Here is a 26,851-nt window from a genome sequence, read left to right as displayed (position 1 = left end):
TAGAGGCGATTCTCATGGAGGCGTTGCAGTTGTTTTTAAAGAAGACATGAAAGTTGCTTCAAAATTTGACAATCGTGATCGCCATATAAAGACCTTTGAGTACTGCGAGCTAGTGTTTACCAATGGGTCAAAGTATTTCACTCTTGTTAACATTTATAGGCCCTACCCATCACGCATAAACAAACTCACTACTGTGATGTTCCTTGAAGAAATTTCTCAGTTTCTTCAAGATTGCTCCATCTCCAAGGGTGATTTAGTGGTTGTCGGGGATTTCAACCTTCACCTTGATATTTTAGATGACCCCGATACGCGGAGGTTTAATGGACTGATTGAAAGTCTTGGACCGATCCAGTCAGTAGTTGGACCTACTCATCGATGTGGTCATACATTGGATGTAATAATTTCTCGTGAAATGGACAGTCTTGTTGAGTCGACTCGTGTGTTAGATCTCATTTCAGACCACGCATTGATTGCTTGTGATTTGAATGTAAGCAAACCGTCTGTTCCAAGAAAGACTATAACATCAAGGAAACTCCGATCAATTGATCCACAGAATTTCAAGAAGGACATTGAATCTTCAAACGTATGTTCTTCACTGGCATCTAATGTTACCAAAGCTGTCGAACAGTATAATGAATCACTCTCTTGCTTGTTGGACAGGCATGCTCCACTTCGCACACAGACTGTCATTCCTAAAGATCTGCAACCTTGATTTTCAGATTCGCTACATCAGATGAAACGAGATCGTCGGAAAGCAGAAAGGAAATGGATTTCAAGTGGTCTAACTGTTGACTTAGAGCATTTCAAGAACATTGAAATGAGTACAATGTTGCTTTGTACCACGCCAAATGTTCTTTCTTTAACAACAAGATCAATGAATGTGGCAATGATTTCAGATCAATGTTTTCTGTTATTAGCAATATTCTACACAGTAAGCAACCATCTCGACTACCTGATCATGATTCTGCCGGTGACCTGGCAGATCGGTTCGCGGATTACTTTATGACTAAGATAGAGAATATAAGATCTGCCCTTCCACCTGATGCTTCCACTTCACAAGACTCACAGGGTACCAGTGTATGGAATGAATTTACTTCTATCTCTGAAGCTGATGTTATGGAGATTATAACCAAATCTCCTTCACCATCCTGTCTGTTAGATCCGCTTCCTTCATGGATGGTCAAGGAACACCTCGATGTGCTTATTTCAGCCATTACATCTATTGTTGATATGTCACTTGCTGAAGGTATCGCTCCAGAGCCTCTTAAGACTGCCATCATAATTCCATTGATAAAGAAGGCTAACCTTGACAGCAACATCCTCAAGAATTATCGTCCTGTGAGTAATCTCCCTTTCATTTCGAAAGTTCTTGAGAGAGTCGTCGCCAAGCAACTAACTGATCACATGTCGCAACATCGACTTCATGAACCCTTTCAGTCTGCCTATAAACAATTCCACAGTACTGAAACCGCGTTAATCAGAGTCCACAATGACATCCTGTGGGCTATGGAGAAACAAGGTATCACCATTCTTGTACTGCTGGACCTAAGTAGCGCATTTGATACCATTGATCACCGTGTGCTGCTCTCAAGATTGCAAGACCTTATAGGTGTGAGTGACATTCCACTAAAGTGGTTCACATCTTATTTAGCTGGTAGATCACAGCGTGTATGCATCGATGGAAAATTCTCTTGTGCTCAGTTTCTACATTACGGTGTTCCACAAGGGTCAGTTTTAGGGCCCTTGTTATTTCTAGTCTACACTCTGCCACTTGGTAACATCATTCGCGACTATGGTTTAGCTCTGCATATTTACGCTGACGACACACAGATTTATGCATCTATCTGTCCAACTTCTGCTGATGGTGTAAATCTTGCTGTTGCTACTATTGAGAAATGTCGCGAAACGTCTTGAAATTGAACGCAGAGAAAACTGAGGTTATTGTTTGTGGATTTCGGGCCCAGTTGAACAAATTTCATCTCTCCTCAGTTAACATCGCTGGTGTGAATGTCCCAGTGCAGGTGAACGCAGTTAAAAATCTTGGTGTGATGTTTGACTGCAATGTGAGCATGTCTGCGCAAGTGACCAAGATTGTAAAATCAGCAAATTTTCATCTCAGAAACATTGGTCGTGCTCGCAAGATGCTCACAACTGAATCAACCAAAATGGCTGTCCACTCTCTTGTAACATCGAGAATTGACTATTGTAATAGTTTGCTGGTTGGCATAAGTGCTTTGCTCCTGAAACGGCTAGTTAACATCCAACGCACCTCAGCACGTATTGTAACTAGGAAGCGAAAATATGACTCAATTTCCAAAGACCTCGTTGAGTTGCACTGGTTGCCAATTAAGCAGCGTGTTGACTTTAAGATACTTGTCATCGTCTACAAATGCCTTCATCAAACAGCACCGGAGTACCTTTCAGAATTGCTTCATGTTTCAACATCTCATCGTCGTCTTCGTTCAACTTCGACTGCCTCTTTCATACTCACTGAGCACAAGACCAAGAATTCAACCTTTGCAGACAGATCATTTTCATGTTATGGACCAAAACTATGGAATGCGTTACCAGAACATATCAAAACCGCCTCTTCAATTGACATTTTCAAGAAACTGCTTAAACAACATCTCTTCAATATTGCTTTCAATCAGTAACTGTATTCATTTTGCTTGAATTTGGACTTTATCTGATGTTATGATGTTTTATGTATTATATTATTCTTGTTTTCATCCATTGTTTATGTTTTCATGCGCCTTAGTGCAATTTTTTTTGGTTTTTGGCGCGGTATTAAATTTCAATTAGTAGTAGTAGTAGAAGTAGTAGTAGTAAGATGATGCTCGGTACTTACTTGTAAAATATCTTTTTTCGTTAATGTTGATATAAATGTTGCATAAAGAATCATTGCATAAAGCATTCCAGCTGGCTTAAAAATTTCTCACACACATTAATGTTTTTGGAATATTTCCAAGATATTGTAATGCAAAGTTTGAATCATTTAAAACTTCAACATTAATGTTGCATGGTATCAAAATCACACGTAAAGCTGTAAGCACTTGATCATTGTCATTCTGGCCAAAATGTTCTTTGGAAAGTTAAAATATAACATATTTGCACAACCTAAATAATTAAAGTTGGAAAGCTTCCAATTGCAGAAATCAAAGTTTTCTCGGACAAACTGTTATTCATCTTCAGTGTAAGCATGAATAACATAACCCTGTCGGATTATATAATAGATGTGGACTAAATTGAATGAGATACACAAACTTTAGGAAACGGTGAGCGAGTATGAAAAAGGTGCCTGTTAATCAAACTTGGAATGAACTGCTTTGATAAGCACATTATGTAATCGTTAATTTCTTTGCAACCAGTCAACCAAATCAAATACAATTTTTGTATGTGATGCACAATAAAATAGGCTATGTGCTACATATTATATTTTTTTATTCTGATGTCTATTTCTTGACTTGCGTTCATTTTTATTCACTCGGTAATTTTTTATGGGACACCCTGCACAGTGTCAACACCCTGTATTATATAAATATTTTTTTCCATACAGCTCAATACTCCGTTGAAATCAATATTCTATTATTGACACAGATAAGGAAAGTTTACATATGCATTGTGTCTATAGGACGTGCACCTGGAACTTAACTAAATGGGCTAAACGCGTTCCTTTATACCTATAAAGTATAATTGTCATTCTCAAAATTAAATATATCTCAATTTTTACATTGGATTTCAAATTTTGTACGTTAAAAATGCAGTAAAAGATATCCACAGCAAGCTGCAAGGCCACGCTAATTAGTGTACTGCTTTTCGAGTGAGTGTACTGGAAACAAAACCCTGGTTTTACCTGAAAACTAATTTTTTTCTTGTAATAGAAACATCATATGGGGTACTAGAGCATGCACAAATCGTAATAATGTGTAGAAGATAGAAACGCTGTGGTATCTCATATGATAGTCATGGTATGCTTAGCCTGAGTCGCTCGGCCTATTATGAATAAGACATTATTGCATTATGAATACGAAGAATGTCTTTCTGATATCAAATAATTTTCATTTTTTGAAATTTACGGTATAATACAAATTTTATGACAAATTATTAAAAGTTGATATTTTTTCACATTTTTGATATATAACAGTCATCGAAGTAAATTAAATAAATTTAATGATATACTAGTATTCTTAAAGTGTGTGTAGCTGGAAGGAAAAGCCGATGATCAATTGAAAATTTTGACCTTTCATATTGAAGATATGGATTTTTCCCCAAAAGACCTAATTTTTTTTTTTTGGTGTTTTGGGAAAAAAATCCATATATTCAATACGAAAGGTCAAAATTTTCAATTGATCGTCGGCTTTTCATCCCACCTACATACACTTTAAGTACATATCATCAGATTTATAAAGTTTACTTGAGTACTGTTAAATATCAAAATATCAATTTTAATGATTTGCCATAAAATGTGTATTACATTGCTAATTTCAAAAAATCATAATTATTTGTTATCAGAAGGACATTCTTCATATTCAGAATGTAATTCGATATGTCTGATGTGCTCTAATGTCCCAAAATAAATACTGCCCAAACGTTCATACCCCTTCCCTTAAAGAGTTTCCACTGTATATTCTTATGTATTTTTTTATTGTATGATTACTTCATATTTATGCCTTTATCTCAATTTCAAATTTGCCACCTTTGGCCTCCATGGACTAGATTGTGTCACACATTTACTTCTTGGGGTTTTCATGTTTTTTACATGGAAGTGTACTACCATGGATGGGGCACTCCCATTTCACAGAGGTTATGCATATGTTGGGCTATTGCTATTAATATGCCCCCTTATATAGCATCCCTGTCAACCACAATTAGGCCAAGAAAAAAGAATGTATGTCTCAGACACCCGCACACATTGCTATGTGAAATCCCATTTAAAGTTTAGCATTACTTGTTGGCCTTATTATTATTATTATTTTTTTGCCCATGTGTTCATTTAAAAAAAATATTTTTCTGTATTGTATAGAGATCCAATTGTCTTTTTTTGCAGTTTGGTTGTTGTTTTTTGTACACATTTCACCATGATTGTAAAAGAGACAAACAAAACTATTCATTGTGTATGTATATTACTATGTTTCTGTATTTGAATATCAAAAAGTACATAAATATTGTGCCTTGACTGAAAAAAAATAAAAAAACACATAGCACTTAGCTCTTTTACCAAATGTGTCTGAGACATACTTTCTTTATTTTTGGCTTAAACTGCAGTAGTTATATAAGCTGCAAAGCTGGACCAAGCTAGGTGCTTCAATCAGCTTTTTAACCCTTGGTTTTCTTTCTTTTTATTGCATTTTTATTTTCTTTTTTACATTTGACACCACACAGGGGTTATACCTTTTTGAGATGTTTAATTTGAAAAGCAACCAAAATAGGTGCAACTTTAAAGCTGTCAGGAGTAACCCACTCTTTTTGGGGCACTCGCTACGACAGGGCCCCTTATTTGTTTTGATTTTGCAAAAAGCTTCTAATTTCGGTCTTGCTAGATTTACTTCGCAACTGTTTTGCTTAAAAATAGGCCTATGCCAAGCTTAGAAATAAAAACACAACTTGCTTGGTTTTGATTTTATTATTGTTTACTAATATGCACAGGATGAAATCTTGTGTGTCTAGGCCTGTTATCCTTTGTTTAAAATACAAAATTAATGGACTCATAAAAACACTGATGCTTTTCAAGAGATGGCGCTATTATGATCGCAGAGTATGATCCAGGGATGGATGGATGGTCTCTTATCCCTGTAAAATCTAGCGCGGTAGGTGCAATTGACATTTGTTGTGTTATTCAAAACATTTACCTTTAAAAAAATCCGCGTAGTGGCTGCGCCGGCATCCACTATTAAAAAAATTGAGCCTGCCTGTCGTCTATCACATGGTAGAGGATAGTAAAAAAAATTTCTAATCGTTATTCTCTAAATATATGAGTCAAGGTCTTTGGGTGACAGATCTAAAGGAAAAATATGGGGACTTTGGGGGACAGAGCATGTGCTGGTAATGGGGTCTTTGGGTAACAGCGATGGTGAAAAGGGGAGGTTTTAACAGCCCTACATATGCATCACCTCCAAAGTGGGAGTGCCCCACCCCTTCCCCGGATTTTAGCACATCAGATCAAAGCTCTCTTTCACTTGAAACCACCTGAGGGTCACACTTTTGTTTTGTTTTTGAGATATTTTATGATGTATTCAAGATATTTAATTTGAAAAAAAAACACCCAAAAATGAATTTTATTATTAAATTCTTTACTTTTTTTGGCTTATGTTATGGTACAGATAGCTGGCTGTTTGGTTCACTGTCTCATTTGCTGGGTGGAAGAAAAACCATTAATCAACAATGTAGCCTACATCTTCAAACTCGATAGGCTGATATGGTATGGTGGCCTGATGTGCTATGCTGTACAGTTTTGTGTCTTGTTATTTGCATATATTCACTTAATTAAAGTGTTAAGTATACAATTTTTCCAACAAATGCATTTTCAACATTTTTAGGTCATCTGAAGGAAGAGACTCTACGGCATCACAAGTTGTATGTGTGTGTGTGTCCGACTGTCCGTAAACAATTTTGGGTAAATTTGGCCTCATATGAACAATTCAAATCTTATTGCAACCATACTTGGGTCATAGCTTCACTATGGGATCCTTAATATATTGGCGGTGCTCAGGTCATATACAGATGTCAAAGGTTATTTGAGGTCAACTTGTAAAATAAATTCCCAAACACAAATGTGTTGCATAAACAAATGCACGCAGCAGCTTTGAGTCTCTTTTTTTCCCTAATATACCAAGAAAGTGTCAACATACACTAATACAATAGGACAAGACCAACATTTAGTGATTGTGATTTAAGTTTCTAAAAGAACAAAATGAGACAAACAAAGACAAGGTCATTTTGGGGTCATTCAGGGTCAATTAAATCCCACGCAGGTTCATAAAACTTGGTGGGAACGACCACCAAAGGACAAAAAATGTCAAGGTCATTTTGGGGTCATCCGGGGTCAAATTGTCAAAGATTGTTGGTTCATGAAACTTGGTGGGAGCAACCACTAAAGCAAGACAAACAATGTCAAGGTCATTTTGGAGTTATTCAGGGTCAAATCACCATACATGTAGTTAGTTGCACATTCATAAAATTTGGTGGGAGTGACCAACTAAGCGAGACAAAAATACGAGGTTATATTGGGGTCAAACTCACCAGATTGCCGGGTTGTTTGATTTAAATCACTTGATTTAAAAAAAAATGATTTAAATCAACTTTTATTTCCATTTTTTTGTTTAATTTTTGATAAATGTAAGTTAATTTCTTGCTTGAATTGACTGTTTTACTTCATTCTTATTGCTTCTACAACTTTAAGATACAATTAAAATAACTTTATCTATACCTAAAAATTCATATTCAAGGTGCAGAATTCAACAGGTTTGTTCCCCATGATTTTACCGAATTTTTTCTTCGAAATTTTCAGATGTAAAAACATGTTTAGATTTTTTTGTAAATACCTGGTAGGATCAGAGTAGGATTGTGCATAACTAGCATTCCACTGGTACTTTTTTGACTTTATCATGGAGTATAGCAGTTCTTGGAATAAAAAAAATCAATTTAAATAAAAAAAAATCTGATTTAAATAAAAAAAACTAGTTTTTTTTAAATATTAAAACCCCCCCTCAAAAAATGTGTGTTGCATACAACACAAACAAGCCGGCCGGCGAAATACCACATATACAATGGGTAATAGCAATTCATGGGTGAACATACCGGCTCTCTGCTATGTTTTTCCTGGCTAACAAAAAATGTTGACAGTATTTTGTTTTAGACCGGAAGTGACCCCTTAATGATCTCTGACCCCAAATAAAAAATAACACATAATACACTTGGTAACAATAATTCATGTGTGAATATTATATCACTGTGGTATGTTTTACTTGGCTAATAAAATTGTTGAAGGTATTTAGTTTTAGACCGGAAGTGACCCCTTAATGACATGCTTGTGTGCAAGTGGCAGCACTCTGCTATGTTGTTTGTGGCAAAAGAAGCATTTTGAAGATTTTTTGTCTTGGACCGGAAGTGACCCCTTAATGACCTTTGATCCCAAATTTGTAAACACCTAACAAACATTGATTAATAACAATGCCTGTGTGCAAGTGTTGTCACTGTACTATGTAACTTTAGACAGAATTTAATTTTTAAAAATTTCAGACCGGAAATGACCCCCTTAATGACATTTGACCCCAAATCAGTGAACAACCTATAAACACTGGTTAATGGCAATGCATGTGTGCAAGTGGTGTCACTGTGCTATGTTATTTGTAGAAGAAGCATTTTAAGTGTCAAAAGTCATGTTTTTGGCTATAAGCCGGAAGTTGCTACCCCCTTAATGACCTTTGACCCCAAATCTGTGAACACCCAAAAGGCACAGCGTAACAACAATGCGCATGTGCAAGTGGCGTCACTGTACGACATTGCTTGTGGGAGAAGAAGCAGATTGACAGAAGAAAGAAGAAAGAAACTGTGCAAAAACAATACAAGCCGCCCTTCCAAAGGCCGGCTTGTAAAAATCAACAACTCTGGGCTGGCCTTTAATATTGATCAGAGCAAGGGAATGATGTTTTTTTCTGAAAGCCAGTGTAGATCTTAACCTTGACAAGGTTTGGGACCATGTCTGTTATGATGTATCAATTCTTTAAAATGGATCATATTTATTGGCCAATTTGAATAGTTAGTTTAACTCACCTGAATCTAAAAGTGATTTCATTGATATTGCATCATCCTTGGAAATGTGCATCACTAGTTGTGTTTTCAACATACCAAAGCCAGAATCGGATGACATAGCATCAGCACCTTGTCGCAGCTCTCCTCCATTATTTGCTGAAGAACATTCAATGCAAAAATACAAATAGAATAGGGTCATTTCATGCTATTTCACTAAGGTGAAAAATTTTACATTTTAGATTGTGAAACAGTAGCAGCTTCCAGAGTTTTGCTGTAGCAGCCTACGCATGGTAAAAGATCAAGATAAGAGGACAACCACGGAAGGACTACATTAAGCAACTAATTGAGGATACTGGACTAGAGAGACAAGACATTAGGAACTGAATGCAGAACAGAGTTGTGTGGATAGCCAGCAGCGGAGTCCGACTAGACAAGTCAACATAAGCAAGTAAGCAAGCACTATGGGGCAGTAAAAGCAAGCATATTTTCTTTGCTTTTCTATACGGGCCAAAAAAGGTCTCTCTTCTTATCCATTATATAGGGTTAAGGTATCTCTTTTTTCTTTTTACTGGCCCTCGGAGGTCTCTTTTTTTCTTTTCATGGGTCCATTAAGGTATCTTTTGTTTTTGCTTAATAAACTTTTTTACATACTCACTAAGGTCTCTTTTCTTTCCTTTATGGGCCTATGGTCCGTAAAGGAAAGAAAAGAGACCTTATGGTCTCCGTATGGTATCTTTTCTTTGTTTTTTTACGGGCCCAATACCACTACGGTCTCTTTTTTTGCCTTTACAAGTCCATTACATGGATAAGATCTGTTTTTTATGGCCCGTAAAAAGGAAACAAAAGTAGTGGGCCCGTAAAAAACAAAGAAAAGAGACATGCATCAAATGGGCCTGTGCGTTCATGTTGCCCCTGGGCCTGTAATGGCTCTCGGCGGCACTGGTACTGTATTTCCTTTATGTACCATTTTATGTACCATATGTACTTTATCCCCATTTTGGAACCTCAAATTCCTTTAAACCTGCCAGCTTCAGAAGCCCCCTGGACCACCACCAGGGGCCATTAAGCAGACCCCTGGATTCCACACTAATAGCAAACTTTTTAGGGTGAGAGATCCTGGTGATCACTGATGAATGCATGTCTTATCACCTTCAGCCAATCATGCAATGAACTTTCCCAGTCCTCATTCTGGACCTGATTCTGTTAACTGGTATCTATCTTGTGCATAATGATTCTGGGACTCCACCTAAAAGATTCCCGAAACACTCAAATTTCATATATATCAAATGGTTTTTATATTGAAAACACTTTCATCCGAGACTTCATATTTCATGTTTTTATCTTTCTTGTTTGGTTCAGTATTCATCAAAACCCTAATACCAGCAGCAACCATGTCATTAGAGGAGATGTCAGTAGGTCTTTTGGGTGATCTTCAAGGGAGTTCTTTGAACGTAATGACCATTTTGCTGCTCATATCAAAGATCTCATCACCATTCACTGTCCATTAATGAATTTAATTTGAGTTTTTAAATTCATCAGGAACAAATTCCATGATGATCCTGTGTTCAATTCTGATTGTTCCCACAATTTAAGGGGTCGGCTTAATTTGCTTAGTGTCCTGTCTGTATGCAGGGATGCAGAAAACCAATATTATTGCAGCAATGTTGTGAAAGAACAAGCTTTCAATTGAGCCCAAACTTATTACCCTCATTACCTATCACAAATTAAAATACCTTGTTCAACACACTTATTGACTACCCCTCATACTTTGTTGTACACTGATAATATTCAAAATCCAACTCACCATTTGGCAATCCATTGTTATTTATGATCAAATTACCCATTATGATATTAACATGTGCAGTTTGAAGGATGAGTCTTGCTGCTTCTATCGTTTTATTTGATACATCACGGGTAGTAAACTGGATTTAAAAAACAAACAAAAATGTCAAAAAACTAAGAAAATGGGCAATCTTTAACCAATGTGGTACAAGGTATCAAATCCTACTTAAACCATTGACCGAGGCAAATTTTGTAACAATAACTATGAAGGGGAGGTTGGAACCTCCTGTCCATGGTTACCATATTCAACATATTTAGTTATGGAATAATAATTTTGATAACAGCATAAGTTCATTATCGGTCAATTAATTCCACCATGTACTTAAAAAGCATCTAATGCAAAGTTATTATTAATTCTTATTGTCTTTTGATTTATTTGAATAAATTGCCTATTTCTACTATTTATTTGTGTTGTGCACATTCATAAGTTCCTATTCAATGTTTATTATTATTTTTCAATTTTTATTTCATATAGGTTAATTCATATCAGGATATGGCAGCTTGTTGTTAATTATTCATTGAACTGTAAACGTTTGATGGTGTTTACAAAAGTACACACACAGTTTACCAAAGTACAAACATACCCCCCTCTCTTGTAATGCTGCCAAGTGTGGAGGTGTGTGTGTATTCCAACTTAGGAGATTTGTTCACACATATCTGAAAGCAACCATCATACTGTGTAGGTCATCAAATCAGAAAATGGTAGATGTTACCCCCCTCCTCCTCTGTGGCTCAAATACCCTGTTTTGAGGTTATTTCCAACTGTGGAGCTCCACGGTTACAGTTGGTATGTGGCAAAACATACGCACCTCCACAGTTTGAATGCGTTCACAAATGACACCCCCACACACACATACACAGATAAATCTAATTTCAATATAGCAGTACTTTATCCAATTCTTCTCTGAGGTATCTGGCTTCCTCCGCTTTAAAATGTTTCAGCTTTTCCAAGACATTCACATAGCTCTTTATGTGCTCCAAATGTTCTTTGAGTTTAGCTGTGTCCAGCTTCATTTTCAGAATAAGAGGGTAATGCTGCATATCACACCGCACTTTTGAAAACACCTGTGTAACATAAACCAACAAACATAACATTTTTTAAAAGTTAGTTGATGCAGGTATACTTTCAAGACGTATTACTAAAAGTTTCAAAAATCCATAAAGAATATCAATATTTTCCAAAATGAATTCACTGCCTAAAACTTTACACCATTGAAGTCAAAACAAGGAATTTTATATATGGTAAATCAGTCATTTTGTCATGCACAAAATCCAACATATCATTTTGTTTTTGCTGCAGCCAAATTTGAATGAGCAAATATGACTATTTTTTTACATTGTGTGCCACTTGTTCCACCTTTACTTCTTCCCCACATAAACATGCCAAAATTACCTTACCAATTATACCCCCCTCATATTTGCTGCGGCAAGTGGCATGACGTATCAGCCAATCATAAGCCTTGATTGTGTCCCTTCTGTCTGCACTGCTGATTTTTGCCATTTTAAGTTACGTACAAAGCGTACCTAAGAGGGGGGAGGGGAATAAAATTTTGGGCGTGCGTATGTAATAAAAAATGGTGATTTGTTTGAATAATAAAAAAATATGAAAATGAACAATTATGGTATTTTCCAATATTTTACTCCTAACTTAGTAACCAATTGACCCAAAAAAATTTCAATGGAATTGTTCATTTCGTTGTAACAATTTCTATACGTGCCAATAGTGATTTTCCAAAATGAACATGCAAGTCCGGCAACAGGAAGCGTTTTTGTGACATAAGGCCCTGGACTATGACATTGATACATACAGATAGCTTTTAACAATGTCTGTTAAAACAGTCATTGTGGCTAAGAGTGTACCATGTGGTGATACAAGTAGGTCATGGATTTTTTTTTAAATAAAAAAATATGTTGATAACATTTTACCTTAAGGGGGTGGGTGTACACTCAGTCTGTTTTGGTATGGAGTAAACACTGATATAAAACTGCAAAAATGTCAAATGGCCAAAACTGAACTTTTGAATGTTAGTTTTCACCGTATTACCCCAATTGAGCCAAACAGATGAGGCAAAAAAAAAAGAAGAAAAAAAAAGGAAATCACTATTTAATGTTGCCAATGCATGTCACTCCATTGATTAGGACTGAGGTCATTCCTTTTGATGTGTTATGATCATCCTGTATGCCATGTAGTACTGTGCTATGAACATCACATACGTGTTAAAACTAATATTTTGATGGTATGAATAAAAAGATCCGGACACATCATTTTATTAAAAATTTTGTCACAAATATACTAATACAGCATAAAGCCTTGATTTTTGCAGGGCACGTTAATTTATTAAAGAGCATTACAATTATGCCAAAATCAGAATTTTGAAAAATATTGAGGGTATCCTCCACAGCAAATGTTACAATTAATATTGCTTTAAAACACAATTTTCAGTTCCCAACACCCTAACTTTTTTGGAGAAAACCAGGTCCTAAGACCTTAGTTTTGACAACCTGGTAGTTTAAGATTAAAAAAAAATTGAATTGTTTACCTCATGAATGTTCGTTGTAAACTGTGTAATCTGTTCAATTTCCACTTCATCTTTAGGGTTAGGGTTTAACTGAGGAATAAGAGTAAAATTGTATTAAAAGAAAACAATAGAGCTACAAGTCCCTTGCATTCTTAAAATTCAGATCATTTTGGGAACACACATAATTATGCTCCAGATTCCTCTAAATGCTTGAAGTTACTGTATATATAGTGCAACTTGTTTTTGTTGTTAATTTAAATCTATGCATCTGTTCACATTACTATTCTGTCGGTCCATTTCACGTCACTTCCGGTTGATGATGTTCGAGTGAAAACAAGTCCGTGATTCGATTTTTGTTGATGATTTCTGTCATTGGTGTTATGTAAATTTAGATCGCAAATAGTCAGTGGAATCAAACAACCGCCTCTAAGTCTTCAGAGTGAAAGAAACTTACTTGATTTACCGCTTATATACTGACAAACTTAAAATTAAATTTTATGGTCGAAAGTGTCGTTTTTTCGAAATTGAATGCCACTCCAGCAACATCGCTATGTAGCCTCCTTCACAGCCGGTTTCTGTTGTACGCAACAAACCGTGAGCCACATGCAGTTTGGGCCCGAGACTAGAGATAGCCCGGATGTCCGACCGACAGAATACGCACCTATCTTGCCTCCGGGAGGGGATTTGTTTGTTTGTTTTATTTCTTCTTTAACCTGGGACACTCAATCAGTTGAAAACTGCATGCCAAATAGGATTCACCTGGGCAATGGAATACTAACATCATTATCCCACTTCCAAAGAAAGTGGGCCTATCCTTAATTACAAACTACCCAGGTATTAGTCCGATGTCCATCGCTGCAAAGGCGTATAATAGAATTCTATAAAAATAGAATCAGACTATTGTCTGTCCAAATAACTTAGACACCCGATTTTTAGGATATATTTCGAAAAGTCATGAAAGAAAAGTTGCTAAACACGGTCAGACCTAACAGAAATTATTAGTAAAGCGATGAAAAAATATTCTTCCTTGTCTACTTTTATTCAATTTTGACCGATTTACAGCAAGATATCTGGGTCCAGCCGAATATTCCTAATAACTTCAAAATTTTGATGGGATAATCTATTTACAGTAAGGGGTGTTTGAACATTGTAATCATGCATATTGATCAGTGATGCAACCCTTTTTTCTTTGACCCTTTTACTAATTCACAATAATGGTGGTCTACTCAAATGCATTCAACAAAAGCATGTTTGCAATCTACCGCGAGAGGTCGTCTCACACGCATAACAAATACACTACGATCAAATAGGTTGATGACAATATTTGATTGAATGGACTGCACTGTGCCTTTCGGTGAAGGACACCGGTTCAAATCCTTTGTTTGGAGCCAATCAATAATTTCAGTTGGTGCATTATAGCAAATGATAGGGCAAGTTACTATGCGTCTGGAGTGTATTGTGAATTATACTCCTCACCAATAACACCAGAACATTCATAGGGCATTGTATTTTCTTGGAATTGGGCCAAGCCAAAAGCATGCACAGAACAAGATTCAAATACCGCGCCGAATTGTTGCAATTGGTTGAGGGACAGCTGGGATCACTGAGTTTAATAATACACTAAGAATAAATATGCCAATTAGAAACACTGTCTGCATTTTATGACCTGAATTATATTTTTCATTTTTATAAAATGTTTTGGTGAGGAGTATAATTAACTTACTATTCATCCATTCACTATCCAAAATCACAATACCTACAAATCTGTATAATGAGACCTTCCAAAATAGTGGTACCCAACTTCTACCGGATTATTTTTAAAGTGTTGAGAAAAACCTTCCAATTTCAATAGAATTTCTGGTAAACTCTCACTCAATGCTTTGGAAACACAAAAATCCAGTTAGGTCTCAGCGAATGTTAACACTTTTCTTTCATGACTTTCTTTGAAAGTGGATATTTTTTCAAATAAGTAACAAAAACTGGGTGTCTAAGTTAATTGGACAGACAATAGTTGTGGACCCAATCCTGAGACAAAACCAAGCTGGTTTTCGAAAAGGAAGAGGCTGTACAGATCAAATCAAATACACATCTTGAGAAGGATATTGAAGGAGCCAGAAACCAACAGTTACCCCTATTTGTAACATTCATTGATTTTCGAAAAGCCTTAGACTCCACTGACAGGGACATGATGTTCGCTATTTTGAGACATTTTAACATTCCAGAGAAGATCATGAAGACAATCAGAGTGCTATACAACAACTCCAGAAGTTTGTAGACGGCATTCTGACTGAGGAATTTGATGTTACCACAGGAGTACTTCAAGGAGATGTACTGGCCCCATTTCTCTTTATCATCATTGACTTCCTGCTGAAGAAGGACATGGCTTTGTCACTCACCCAAGAAGATCTAGGAAGTAGCCTGCTAAAGTTTTGAATGATCTTGCCTTTGCAGATGACATTACCCTGTTATCTGGCAGCAAGGAAGAAGCTCAGCTGCAGGTACAAGCTCTCAGTGACGCAGCTAAGGAAGTCAGCCTACTCATCAACATTGGAAAAACAGAGGTTATTACACCAACCTCATGCAAAGATGGTCTGATTTTGGATGGTGAAGAAATCAAGTGAGTTAAAAGATTTCGTTACCTTGGAACCATGATAGCCTCTAGCTTAAAGTGATATTAGAAGACGCAGAGCTCTTGCATGGGCTGCCTTCTGGAAACTTGCCAGAATCTTGAAAATCAAGCCTTATCCCCACTGAACTCAAGATCAGTATCTTCCAAACAGCTTGCCACTTATTATTGTTATATGGCTGTGAAACATGGATTCTCGAACAACAGCTTAAGGACTACATAAACAGCTGTGCCACCAACTGCTACAGAATAATGCTGGGGATCCATCACCATGATAGAGTATCCAATGTGACTATGTACCAGATGACCAATCAGCAGCCACTATCACCCCTCGTTCAAAAACGACAGATGAAATGTCTCGGGCACATCCTCCGGAAACCATCAGATTAGCTAATCAATATCTATGCTCTCATGACCCGCAACATGGCAAAAGGAGGCAGGGAAGACAGAGAGTACTTCACCACCAGTATATCGCAAACCCCAGCTGAGATCAGAAATGCAGCTCAGGACAGATCTTATTGAATGAAATTAAGCTTCTGACCGACTGCTTCTCATCCGACCGATGATGATCCAGCAAATTACAGCTTTAGATATTTTAACTGTCACAGAAATCAAATAGGCCTATATTTGTGATTAGTGATTCTTTATATAACTCATTGGAGTCAACTGTATCTATGTAAGTCGGACAAGTGGTTTGAGAGCTGTCGCTCATCGCCATTTTTTTACGTACGTAGGCCTAAACATCAAACATGCCTATTTTCCTGGGCCCATTTCCCTGACTATAGTTTATTCCTTAGGCAATTGTTTTAATCTCCAAGTCATTCAGAGTAATAATCGTGTGCAATGCAGCATTACAATTGTACTTATCAGTGCTTGCATATTGCCCTTGTACACATCACAATGTATGCATGTATGCTCTGTGCGAGTAACTTTACGCACAAGAATCGATTCTGTGACCATCAAATTATGCACCTACATTACCACCGAACTCAGGTGAACAAAAGTATAACAAACATGAATGCAATCTAATAAAGACAAAATCTAAAATTGAACAATTATAAAAGTAATTATAAAGAGAGAGGGCAGCCTATCTGCTGTGTCCTAGCAGGACATCAGTCAATGTGAGACATTAAATAATAAATGCAAGGTTCACAGACGATACATGCCTGAGAAAATATATAAGTAAGAAGTGAAGCTTGGGCAAACTGGAACTATTATAAAGGAGAGAAAAAAATCAGAACCGTTCACAATCACCTTCATGATTACATGTTTTACTTCTACACGCCACAACAGCTAATGGCGGGTCTGCAAGCGCATTAAATATGTAATGATTTTATTCCCTCATTTACTTGGCTGTGAGACGACATCCGAATGGTTCTGATTTTTTCTATATATATAATGCCAGCTAACTCATAGCATGCTTCAACTCAACGACAGCAAAACTGAGTTTTTTGTAGCTTACAGGTTGAGATTTTAGTTGGTTGTTAGGATTTCCATATCTAGAAAGAGTACCTGTTTACCTGTTTAATGATGTCTACAATTGCTTCTGATCTCTTTTCAGCTTCAAGTTCACGGATGCTCTGTGATTTAGATAATGGCATTATGCAAAAGACAGACAAATGTAAGATTGAAAAACAGGGCAAGTATAACTTATAATTCCAGTGGCAAGTTTTAATCCTGGACGCACTAGGTACTAATGATCTTAGTTAATAAACATTACAGGAGAAATAGAACATGGTTGGTAATTTAAAGGAAAAAAAACAGACAAAAAGATAGACAAAACATATCTTGGACCGCATCACACTCATACAGGTTGTAACAAAACAATTGGGGGGGGTGAGGATCACATTTTTTCACCCATTTTTTTTTAATAGAGGCCGTCAGCGTGACGTCATATGCCGCCATCTTGTGGGTACACGCTGCGATGGTCGTTCGATCTCCATGCGCGAACAGCAAAATCATCGCGTTGGTGCGTGGTAACAACTGCGTGGCAAGCTGCGACCTGCGCGTAGTATCAGACGCATGAACACGCGTATCATTTGTACCCACAAGATGGCGAAAGGCTGACGGCCTCTATTGATAAGAGTTTGTGGTGTCTACCTCCTCAATACCCCCCTAGCGGCATCCCTGCTGGCAATGAAAACCAAATTTTTGAGGTATAATTTAATTCGTTGAACAATTTTTTAATATAACCTTTTCCATAATTTTTACGCTCTTTTTCATTAATAATTACTATTGCCACCCCTTCTACCCCGCCCTTTTTTCTTTAATAATTCTTCTAGCCGACCCTTCTTCTTCTTCTTTTACCACCCCCTGCTTTTATCTTACTTGGGGAGGGGGCTCACGCTTCCAAAGCATCCCCCTAGATGTACTAATATATATTATTATAGGCATTTCCATATTGCACCATCCTTAAGTCTAAAATGTGTTGTTTTGCTCTCTAACCCACATAAATTTGATAATGCATAAAATACATACATACATATTCAAATCTTTTAGTGCATATAAAACCACAGTAAAATACAATATATATAATACAAGCAGGGCATAGTAATGCAATGATTATGCAACAGTGAAGAAGAAAAATAAAATGATGAGAAACCAAAGATGGACAATTGCCAGACACCTCAGCAAATTGGCAAGCCATTATCGCTGCAAAATAGTGCGAGTGCGCTGCTTCTAGATAGTATTTGAGCCAACGGCTGCGCTAATGCTGAGGTATCTAGCGATCGCCTTACACCGTCTATTTGAAAAGCCAAGTGTTTTTAGTCCAAAAGTAACTTTGTTATTGTCTACAACTGTCTACAATTGCTTCTGATCTTCCAAAGCATCCCCCTAGATGTACTAATATATATTATTATAGGCATTTCCATATTGCACCATCCTAGCGATCGCCTTACACCGTCTATTTGAAAAGCCAAGTGTTTTAGTCCAAAAGTAACTTTGTTATGGATACTTCCGAGACTACCTATAGTTTTGCATGAAAACGGTGTGTCCAGGGTGATGTGCTCATTGAGTGGTTGGCAAATATTGAATTTGATGTTATAACATGTGTTAACAAAAGCATCAAATGGGCAAGATATTTCAACAATAAAAGCTTGCATGGTCTGACGATCACAAATAAGGAGATCGGGTTTTCTGAGGTAACTTATGTTTGTAACCACAATTTTGTGCAACTCTGAAAGCAATATCAATAGTCTTACCTCGGTAATAAGCTGTGCAATTGCAGTGGCTTTGTGTTCATTCATGATTTCTTTGTCAAACTGTGGATTAAAGAGAGTAGAAAAGAAACAGAAAACTTTAAGATTTTCAAAACAAGAATATAGTTGACTGAATAAATTTCTTTTGCACAAAACCAGAATTTTACTCACAATTGACGGTTTTATTTATCATGGTCGATAGACATCTTCAGAGTGATGATGGTCGATCCTCACCACTTTATGTTTGCTGGATCCCAACTGATGATGGCGTTTTCTTCTTTAGTCAGGAGGGGATCTTATCCCTATTCATGACATTGTTCCTCTTCTCCCGATCCAGATTGATTCTTTGATGTATCTGGAGTTTGTATAACACTCCTTACAAAGAATTTTTGCATTGTCACATGCACAGTTAATGACTGCCGATTTTAACTGTTAACTTGATGATTGTTTGCGAGTTTGACAAGTGTAGTTTTGCTTAGACACCCGAGCAGTTCCTTTCTGGTGTTCATTAAAGGAAACAGCCAGACAATTTTTTTAAAAGGACACATTGTAGTAGTTGCCTTTCTAGTTACACTGACGGTATTGCTAGAATCAAACACTTTTGCTAATTAGTGTAATTATTAATTAATTAAAGTCATAAGAGGAAGCTGCCATGTTTCGAAACTTGGGCTGCAGTGATGTCACATTGCACACATTGGGCTTAGGTCGTGTGATAAGCGATATTGAAAATACGGAAATCAGCGCAAAATGGAACAAGAAAATCAAAAACAATGTACAAGTGCAACCATGATTGTTTCAAAATAGCCTGCCAAATTCATGCACGTAACTCCGAGGTCATGCATTGAATTGGTTTGAATTTGAAGAATTCAAATGAATCATGTACATTGAATCATGTATCATGTACAATTCAAATGAATTCAAATGAATCATGTACATTGAATCATGTACAATTCAAAGAATCATGCATGTACATTGATTTGAAGAATTTCCCAACAAGAATTCCCACCACCCTCCCCACAAACTTGGTGTAGTGCACACTCTCCCTGAGGTGAAAGAGAAAATGGCTAACAAACAGATAAAGCCTAATAAAGACAATAATAATAAGACAAAGGGTTTTGTGGTGGTCCCATACGTAGAGAGAGTTTCACAGAAAGTCAACCGGATCTTCTGCAAACACGGCATAGCCACAGCAATGAAACCAAATAATACTCTTCATAAGAAACTCCTACACCCAAAGGACAAAATTGACCCTGCAACACTACTGACTACATATACAAAACTAAGGCTAGCTTAGCTAAGGCTAACTTTTATATTTTGGTTAATCGGAATCATTAACTGTGAACACGCGATAGAGCTTTGCGTTTATGCTAAAGACCGTAAAAATATGCAGTACATGCAAAAGAGACTAAGGAAATTGGATCAGATGACCCATATCAGTCATACCTGATGAAGTCCTCTGATGAGTAGGACGAAATATTTATTTGGTTTTGTCAAACAAAAATCCAAAATGTTTATTTACTGAACAAACCTGATGAATATATTCAACGTATTACCCTGTGGAACATTACAGAGGTCAGAATTTTATTTTAATGAAGATGACTCTGTCGTGAGTGACGTTGTATTGCATACACACTATAGGGCTATACAAGTGTTTTGTAGTTTGATTGATGATAGAGCGTAAAAATTATGCAAAACGATGCATGTCACTCATAATCAGAGTCATCCTTGTTTCAATAAAATTCTGTCATGCAGGGGGCAATTTGCATGAAAAACAATACAACAGGTGATATAGGTATGAATGGTTGTGGAATCGAACTAGAATTCCAAAATCGGTAACCACTCGCACATTGAAACAATACGGAGGGCGGGAGGGTTACACTCACATTTTGGAGGGTGACATGTATGGCTGGTAAGACCCCCTTTTCAGCATGACTGTCACTCAAGACCCTATATTATTTTGTTTACGAACACATGTTCTGTCACCCGAAGACCCCTTATTTTTCAATTCACCCAAAAAAACCTTTTTTCAATTTGAACAGCAACTTCATGGGAAAGATGATCAGAAAGTCGCCCAAATCACTAACAAGTTGCTGTAGGCCTATCCCATAGACAGATAGAAACTGCACTTGAGATTACAGCATTTTAATTCTAGGCCTATGGCCTTATTTTGTGGCATGTCTCCGAATCAGTGGAAGAAACTGTACATACAATATACATACATACAGAAAAGTGATTACTATAGTTTCTCTCCATCTTTCAGGTGAGACAAAAATGAGTGAATTGAGCTGAATTCACTGCCTTTTTTGCAAGTAAGACAGACAAGTCTTCACAGCAGAACTATATATGTCTATAAGGATTTTTTCCTTAAAAACAGACCCATATTTAATTTCTTAGTTTTATCTAGACTTGCAGACTGAAGTCACATCTCTTCGTCATTCTGTTCAGCTAGGATCTCAAGATTTGAATTACCTTTTTAAAGATCTCTGCAATATTTTCCCCTTTCAGTTCACCTTGGAGTTCATGATGCTGTGAATTCAGATAATAAAAATAACATTGTAAAATAATAGACAAATTAAAGAAGAAGTCTTTTCAGAGGGTACTTCAAATAATTGTTTTAAAGTTGAATGTTTTGGTGTAAATGGCCATATCTTATTCATATCCAGTCATGAAATTGAGTGAGGTAACAAAATTGGAAGAACAAATTTTCATTTCATGGTACATTCATCATGAAAATGTCTCTTAGTAAAGTGTAACAATACATTTTGTGCAGGATTTAATTAGGATATTGTTTATATTGTACCTTGTCAATGATCTCTTCAACTGCTTTCTTTTTGTGTTCTTCAGTGAGTTTAGGGATTTTCTATGGATTAGGACATCAAGACAAAAAAAACATGAAAGTTCATCTCTGTTGGTAATCAAATAAATGAAGTCGAACTGAACTTTTGTTCACAACACATAAAGTTGCTCACCTGAAACTACAACCTTCTTCAGCAGAATGATCCAGTTCTAGAGAAAATGCAGATCCTCAACAGAGAACCATGGTACTTTGAAAGAGGATTCAAAGAGGCCATCAACATCCAGGCCATGGTTGGCCTGGATGTTGATGGCCTTCTCTGAATAAGGACGGAGGTGCTACAACTTAGTTGAGTCTATGATCCAGTTCTGACGTCACAAGTCAATATGTGTTGTGAACAAAATTTCAATCTTCATTCAGCTGAAATTTTTGTTCACATGAAAAATATTTAGATACAAACATCTTAATAGAGGGCTCTTACTATTCAACATATGGGACTAAAGTCTATGCTCATCAAGTATCAGTATACTAGACTTCTGGACCTATGATGTAAGTGAATATTTTTTAAATTTTTATCCCCCCTCCCCCTGTTCCTTCAGCCAGTAAGCTTCAAACCAACAAAATTTGCACATTTTGATTACAATTTGGATGTAAGACTATAACTCCGATGAGTAATAAATCCAAATGGTCATTTTTAGTTAATTCTAAAGTTAATAACATATGTTTTTGGTTTCTTTTTTAGACCATAAAATGGGGGAATACAAAAAATCCACCCTTTTTCAGGGGGATCTAAAAAATTATGTCATCAGAGGTTTCAACTTTTCTACCGCCCCCCACCAAAGTAATTATGAACACTCCCTTAGAGCTGGCCTTCAGAGATATACCAACTGGGAGGGTGCCCACTTGAAATATCAAGACAAAATTGAAGTTGTAATGTGCATCTTTGTTTGGCACCAGTTGAGGTCAAAATTGGGATTTACCATTTATCATCAATTTACAATGTGTCACATACATTTTCATTGTGACATTGGATGTTGTACTGTGACATTGGATGTTGTACTGTGACATTGGATGTTGTACTGTGACATTGGATGTTGTACTGTGACATTGGATGTTGTACTGTGACATTGGATGTTGTACTGTGACATTGGATGTTGTACTGTGACATTGGATGTTGTACTGTGACATTGGATGTTGTACTGTGACATTGGATGTCGTACTGCAATAGCAATTCAGTTCAAAGTAGTTACTAAAGAAAAAAGATAAATTCAGGGACAGTCTGTGTAGCTCAGTGGGTAGAGCGTTCGGCTTAAAAGTGAGAGGTCCGGGGTTCAAGTCCCTGCACAGCCAGGTATGTCCAGATTTTTTTCTCTGGTTTATCTCCCTATACATGATATGTTTCCATTTGTAATTTCATATTAATTGTGCCAGTGTGCAATGCGTGATTCTTCTTTCCCCCGTTTATTGATATTAAGAATGATTAAGGGATGAAATCAAAACTTGACCAGCGGTTGACCGCCGGTTCCATCCGGTTCCGCCCGGTTGCTATTGTTCTAAACAAAGGCAACTGGACAGAACCAGACAGAACCGCCGGTCGAGTTTTGATTTCATCCCTAAACATCATTAATTTGATGTTGTGCGCAAGCTTGTAATGTTTTCATGTTCCAGTGTATGCATAGGCCTCTCCCCTTGTTTGATAAATTCAGGACAAAATTTTTTGTCTCAACTCCCCTAATCATTCTATGAAGTGCAAGAAATGAAAATGATATGCCTATACCGCATATTTTCTGGGACTATTACACACAGTTGATCGAATGATCCACCCTCATGAATATGTAAGGGTTCTCAGCATTCAAAACACAGGGACCTGTTGATGGATGGTCTGTAGATGTATCTCTTTAGTTTTAATTACGGCACACAGACCCTTTCACATGCACAATTGGCTTGATGACTGGACAATGATTCTGATTGTCTATGAATTCAAAATTGAGATTATTTACCTTATTAATGATCTCTGCAATTGCCCTTACTTTCTCTTCCCTTTTGGGTTCAGGGTTAAGCTGTGGATTAAGATAGCAAAATCATATTGAGTTAAAGGAAAATTCAAGATTTAAACAACTAGTAGTTTGATATTAAGTTGATATTAATAGTTTGATTTTTGTTGATATTAACACTTTTATGTGGTAATATCGCTTGCCCAAGATAGAAAGCTTGTGAATATCAACAAAAAATCAAACTACTATAAATAATAACAATATGTGCCTGTACACTATAAGAATGAGCCGTAAAGTCGGCAAATTGTATTATGAGTTGCAGTGTAAAATGTGTGTGAAGGTCGTACTCATAAGTACCTCAATTTGGTGTGACAAGTTTCTCATTTTATAGTGTTTAAACCAATCGATAATCCTATTGCTGAAGAGGATAATAATCTTCTACCTATTTCTATAGATTCTTTAAGTAGCTCTAGTCTTTGTTTGTTTTGGCTAAATCCTGTTCAAGTGGTGGGTTACAACGCATTGTATTTTGTCTAGGTATGTATAACCAACAATTAACAATGAGAGGACATTCCTGAACCTCGTTGACTTGGGGATGATTTGAAATAACCGCCAATTATGACTATTACCAAGCAATGTGGAAAAAGAGACACATGTAGAACCGAAAAAGGTACCATTTTGTTGAAGGAGCAGAGTTCAACAAACCATAACCCCGCTTCTGGATATCGTTTGAAGTCAAATGATATACTATTTTAAAGCTTATGATATATATTTTCTAAACACAAAAGAAAACAAAATTGACAGGGGACCGACTTTATGGCTGATTTGTAGTGTCCAGTCACAAAAAGTAATTCCAGAGTGATACAACAGCTCTGATTAGATTGCCATGCACACATGTAGAAATTAAGATTACCTTCTTTAATTCCGCTGCTTTATCCAGTATTTCCTGTTGTAGTCTTTCACTAGCTTCCTGGTCTACCAAAAATGGACCAAAGTTCATCATTATGAGCATTAGACTTCCTGCATCACAGTAACCAAATGAGCCTATTTGATCCAATCTCTCTTCTGGTGCTTTGAAGACAAAGGCTTTTGCAATTTCAAGAGGATCCTTGTGGAAATTAAAAGGCTTTCCCCAAAATATTTCTCTCTTGCCAGGAGCATACCTGTTAACAGCATTGACTACTAATTTTGACAACAGGATACAATTATCACAAAATCCTTTCTTCTGTTTTGTGGGTTTGGATGGCTTCTTTCCTTTAAGTTCACAACACACATTTGGGGTTGTACAATTGTCAATTAGCTTTTTGACCACTTTTTGCCATTGTTTGACCACTTTTTCTACACATAGGACTGATCCTAGAAACACCATTTGCACAGCCATTAGAACTCTCACATAGTTTGCTATTTCTTCGTTGTCTAGTTTATCATCTCTACAACCTAAGCCAGGCTTATTTAGAAAATCGGATGGTGATTTGGATAAAGGTATTGTCAAATAGGGTTCGACATTTTCGGCAGGATTAACTGGTGGGTCTGGTAGATTGTCAGCACCTCCAAGAAGACCTGGTAGAATCTTCATTTCAAGATTGGATTGGTTCTTTACTCCATGGTCACCCAAAGTCAGTAAATTACACATCTGAAATACATGTACAGAGAATTGTGAATAAGGCCAAATGAAATAAAAGTTTTGGTTCTCGTCCCCTCCCACCTCAATTTCTGGGGGTTGTCAGTTTTTATTTTTAAAAACTTTGGAATGCTTCAAGAAAACTTCACACAGATAAATAAGTTTATCAGAGAACAAGGATCACTTCCAAGTCATTTTACGGTACTCCAGGTGGTTTATCTATCAGAATCTCACATTTGGAAAAAAAGGGCAACCTCCTTTTCCTTAATTACTGTTGGGAAGACTGAAAACTATTAGCAATGTTAATTTTACATTGAAGAAGAAAACAAAAACAAAAAACACCTCTCTCATCAATTCATGAAAATCCTCCAGACAAAAACCAAAACATTAATATTATGCGGCCTAATATGTGACATTTGTCATGTCAAAAGGAGACACTTTTGGGCATTGGGCAGGATCGTAAATGGAGAAATAGCCAAAAATCTGCCTGGGTGATTTTTTTTCACAATATTATTTGGGTTTGTTGCAAATTTGTGATGTTATTATGTTTAAAATATTGTCTGATAGTTTCAGACCGGAATATAACTGGAATTTTGTATTTTTTGAGACATTTTTCACAGTAATTCTACTCTCAACATTGTCAATAATATTTTTAAAGGCCGATATCTCAATTTCCAATTTTATAATACCATATATAACTTACGAACTCAATATCTTTGCTTAGGAATGTCCCATTTCATTGGGGAAAATGGCGTTGTGGAACAAAATATCTCTATATTTAAGTTATGTAAAAACATCAAAATTGTTAACCTGCCCAAAAGTGTCTCCTTTTGACATGACACGTCACATATGTGCCCCGGTCTGACAAAACCAGGAACATGGCGCATTTTTGACATTTCATGATTTGAATAAAAATGTAAGCACTAGACAATAAGCTTTAAAAATAATACCAAATTATATATATAAACATCAATACTTTTCAAGATATGGATAATTTTGTAAATGATACCTTGATATTTTTGCCAAGTTGCTATTCTGTGTAATGGGCTAATTAGTTCGATCCTGCCTTACACAGGATTGAATAGGGATTATCATAGTTCAATTGTTAATTATTGATTAAATAAACGTTGTTTTAATAAGTACGTTCAAGGATTTGAAAGTCAAATACATGTACCATGAAATTAAGAATTCCAAAATTTGATTTTTTTTAATGGGAATGTCATCTTTAAAGGTCTATAACTCAAAAACATGCCTAGCGACTTGTTCCGGGTTTTGTTGGAGCTGGTCACATATGTGCAAGACCACATTCAAATTAATACTTTTGTCCCAAACATGCATGGAATGTATATGTAACACATAAAAGTTAATTTCAAAATGGACCAATTTAAATCATCTCAATAGTTGTAAGTGGTTGATTTCTTTGAAATTAGTAAAAGTTTATTTTGCTACAAGATGAAATGTAGATGAAATGTATAGACATAGTATAGAAAGTTGGAGTCAGCAC

General features: G+C 36.5%; 1 protein-coding gene and 1 non-coding gene across 2 annotated transcripts in view; one reads left to right on the top strand and one right to left on the bottom strand.

The window, feature by feature from the left end:
* LOC140141785 (uncharacterized) overlaps positions 1-26,851 on the bottom strand; it is a 251,222-nt gene that overhangs the window by 218,600 nt on the left and 5,771 nt on the right. The window contains exons 4-13 of the mRNA XM_072163649.1: positions 24,640-25,359; positions 23,733-23,792; positions 21,739-21,798; positions 21,408-21,464; positions 18,942-19,001; positions 17,259-17,318; positions 13,134-13,202; positions 11,482-11,658; positions 10,556-10,673; positions 8,773-8,907 (exon numbers count right to left, since the gene is read on the bottom strand). Of these exons, the coding sequence (XP_072019750.1) occupies positions 8,773-8,907; positions 10,556-10,673; positions 11,482-11,658; positions 13,134-13,202; positions 17,259-17,318; positions 18,942-19,001; positions 21,408-21,464; positions 21,739-21,798; positions 23,733-23,792; positions 24,640-25,359 (1,516 nt within the window). The remainder of the gene's footprint in view (positions 1-8,772; positions 8,908-10,555; positions 10,674-11,481; positions 11,659-13,133; positions 13,203-17,258; positions 17,319-18,941; positions 19,002-21,407; positions 21,465-21,738; positions 21,799-23,732; positions 23,793-24,639; positions 25,360-26,851) is intronic.
* Trnal-uaa (transfer RNA leucine (anticodon UAA)) lies at positions 23,010-23,082 on the top strand. Its single transcript has one exon. It is a non-coding gene; the product is annotated as a tRNA-Leu (tRNA).

Source organism: Amphiura filiformis, chromosome 20 (assembly GCF_039555335.1).
Source record: "Amphiura filiformis chromosome 20, Afil_fr2py, whole genome shotgun sequence".
NCBI classification, from domain to species: Eukaryota; Metazoa; Echinodermata; class Ophiuroidea; order Amphilepidida; family Amphiuridae; genus Amphiura; species Amphiura filiformis.
The sequence above is the reverse complement of the archived record's forward strand: the minus strand, read 5'-3'. Positions and strand labels throughout refer to the sequence as shown.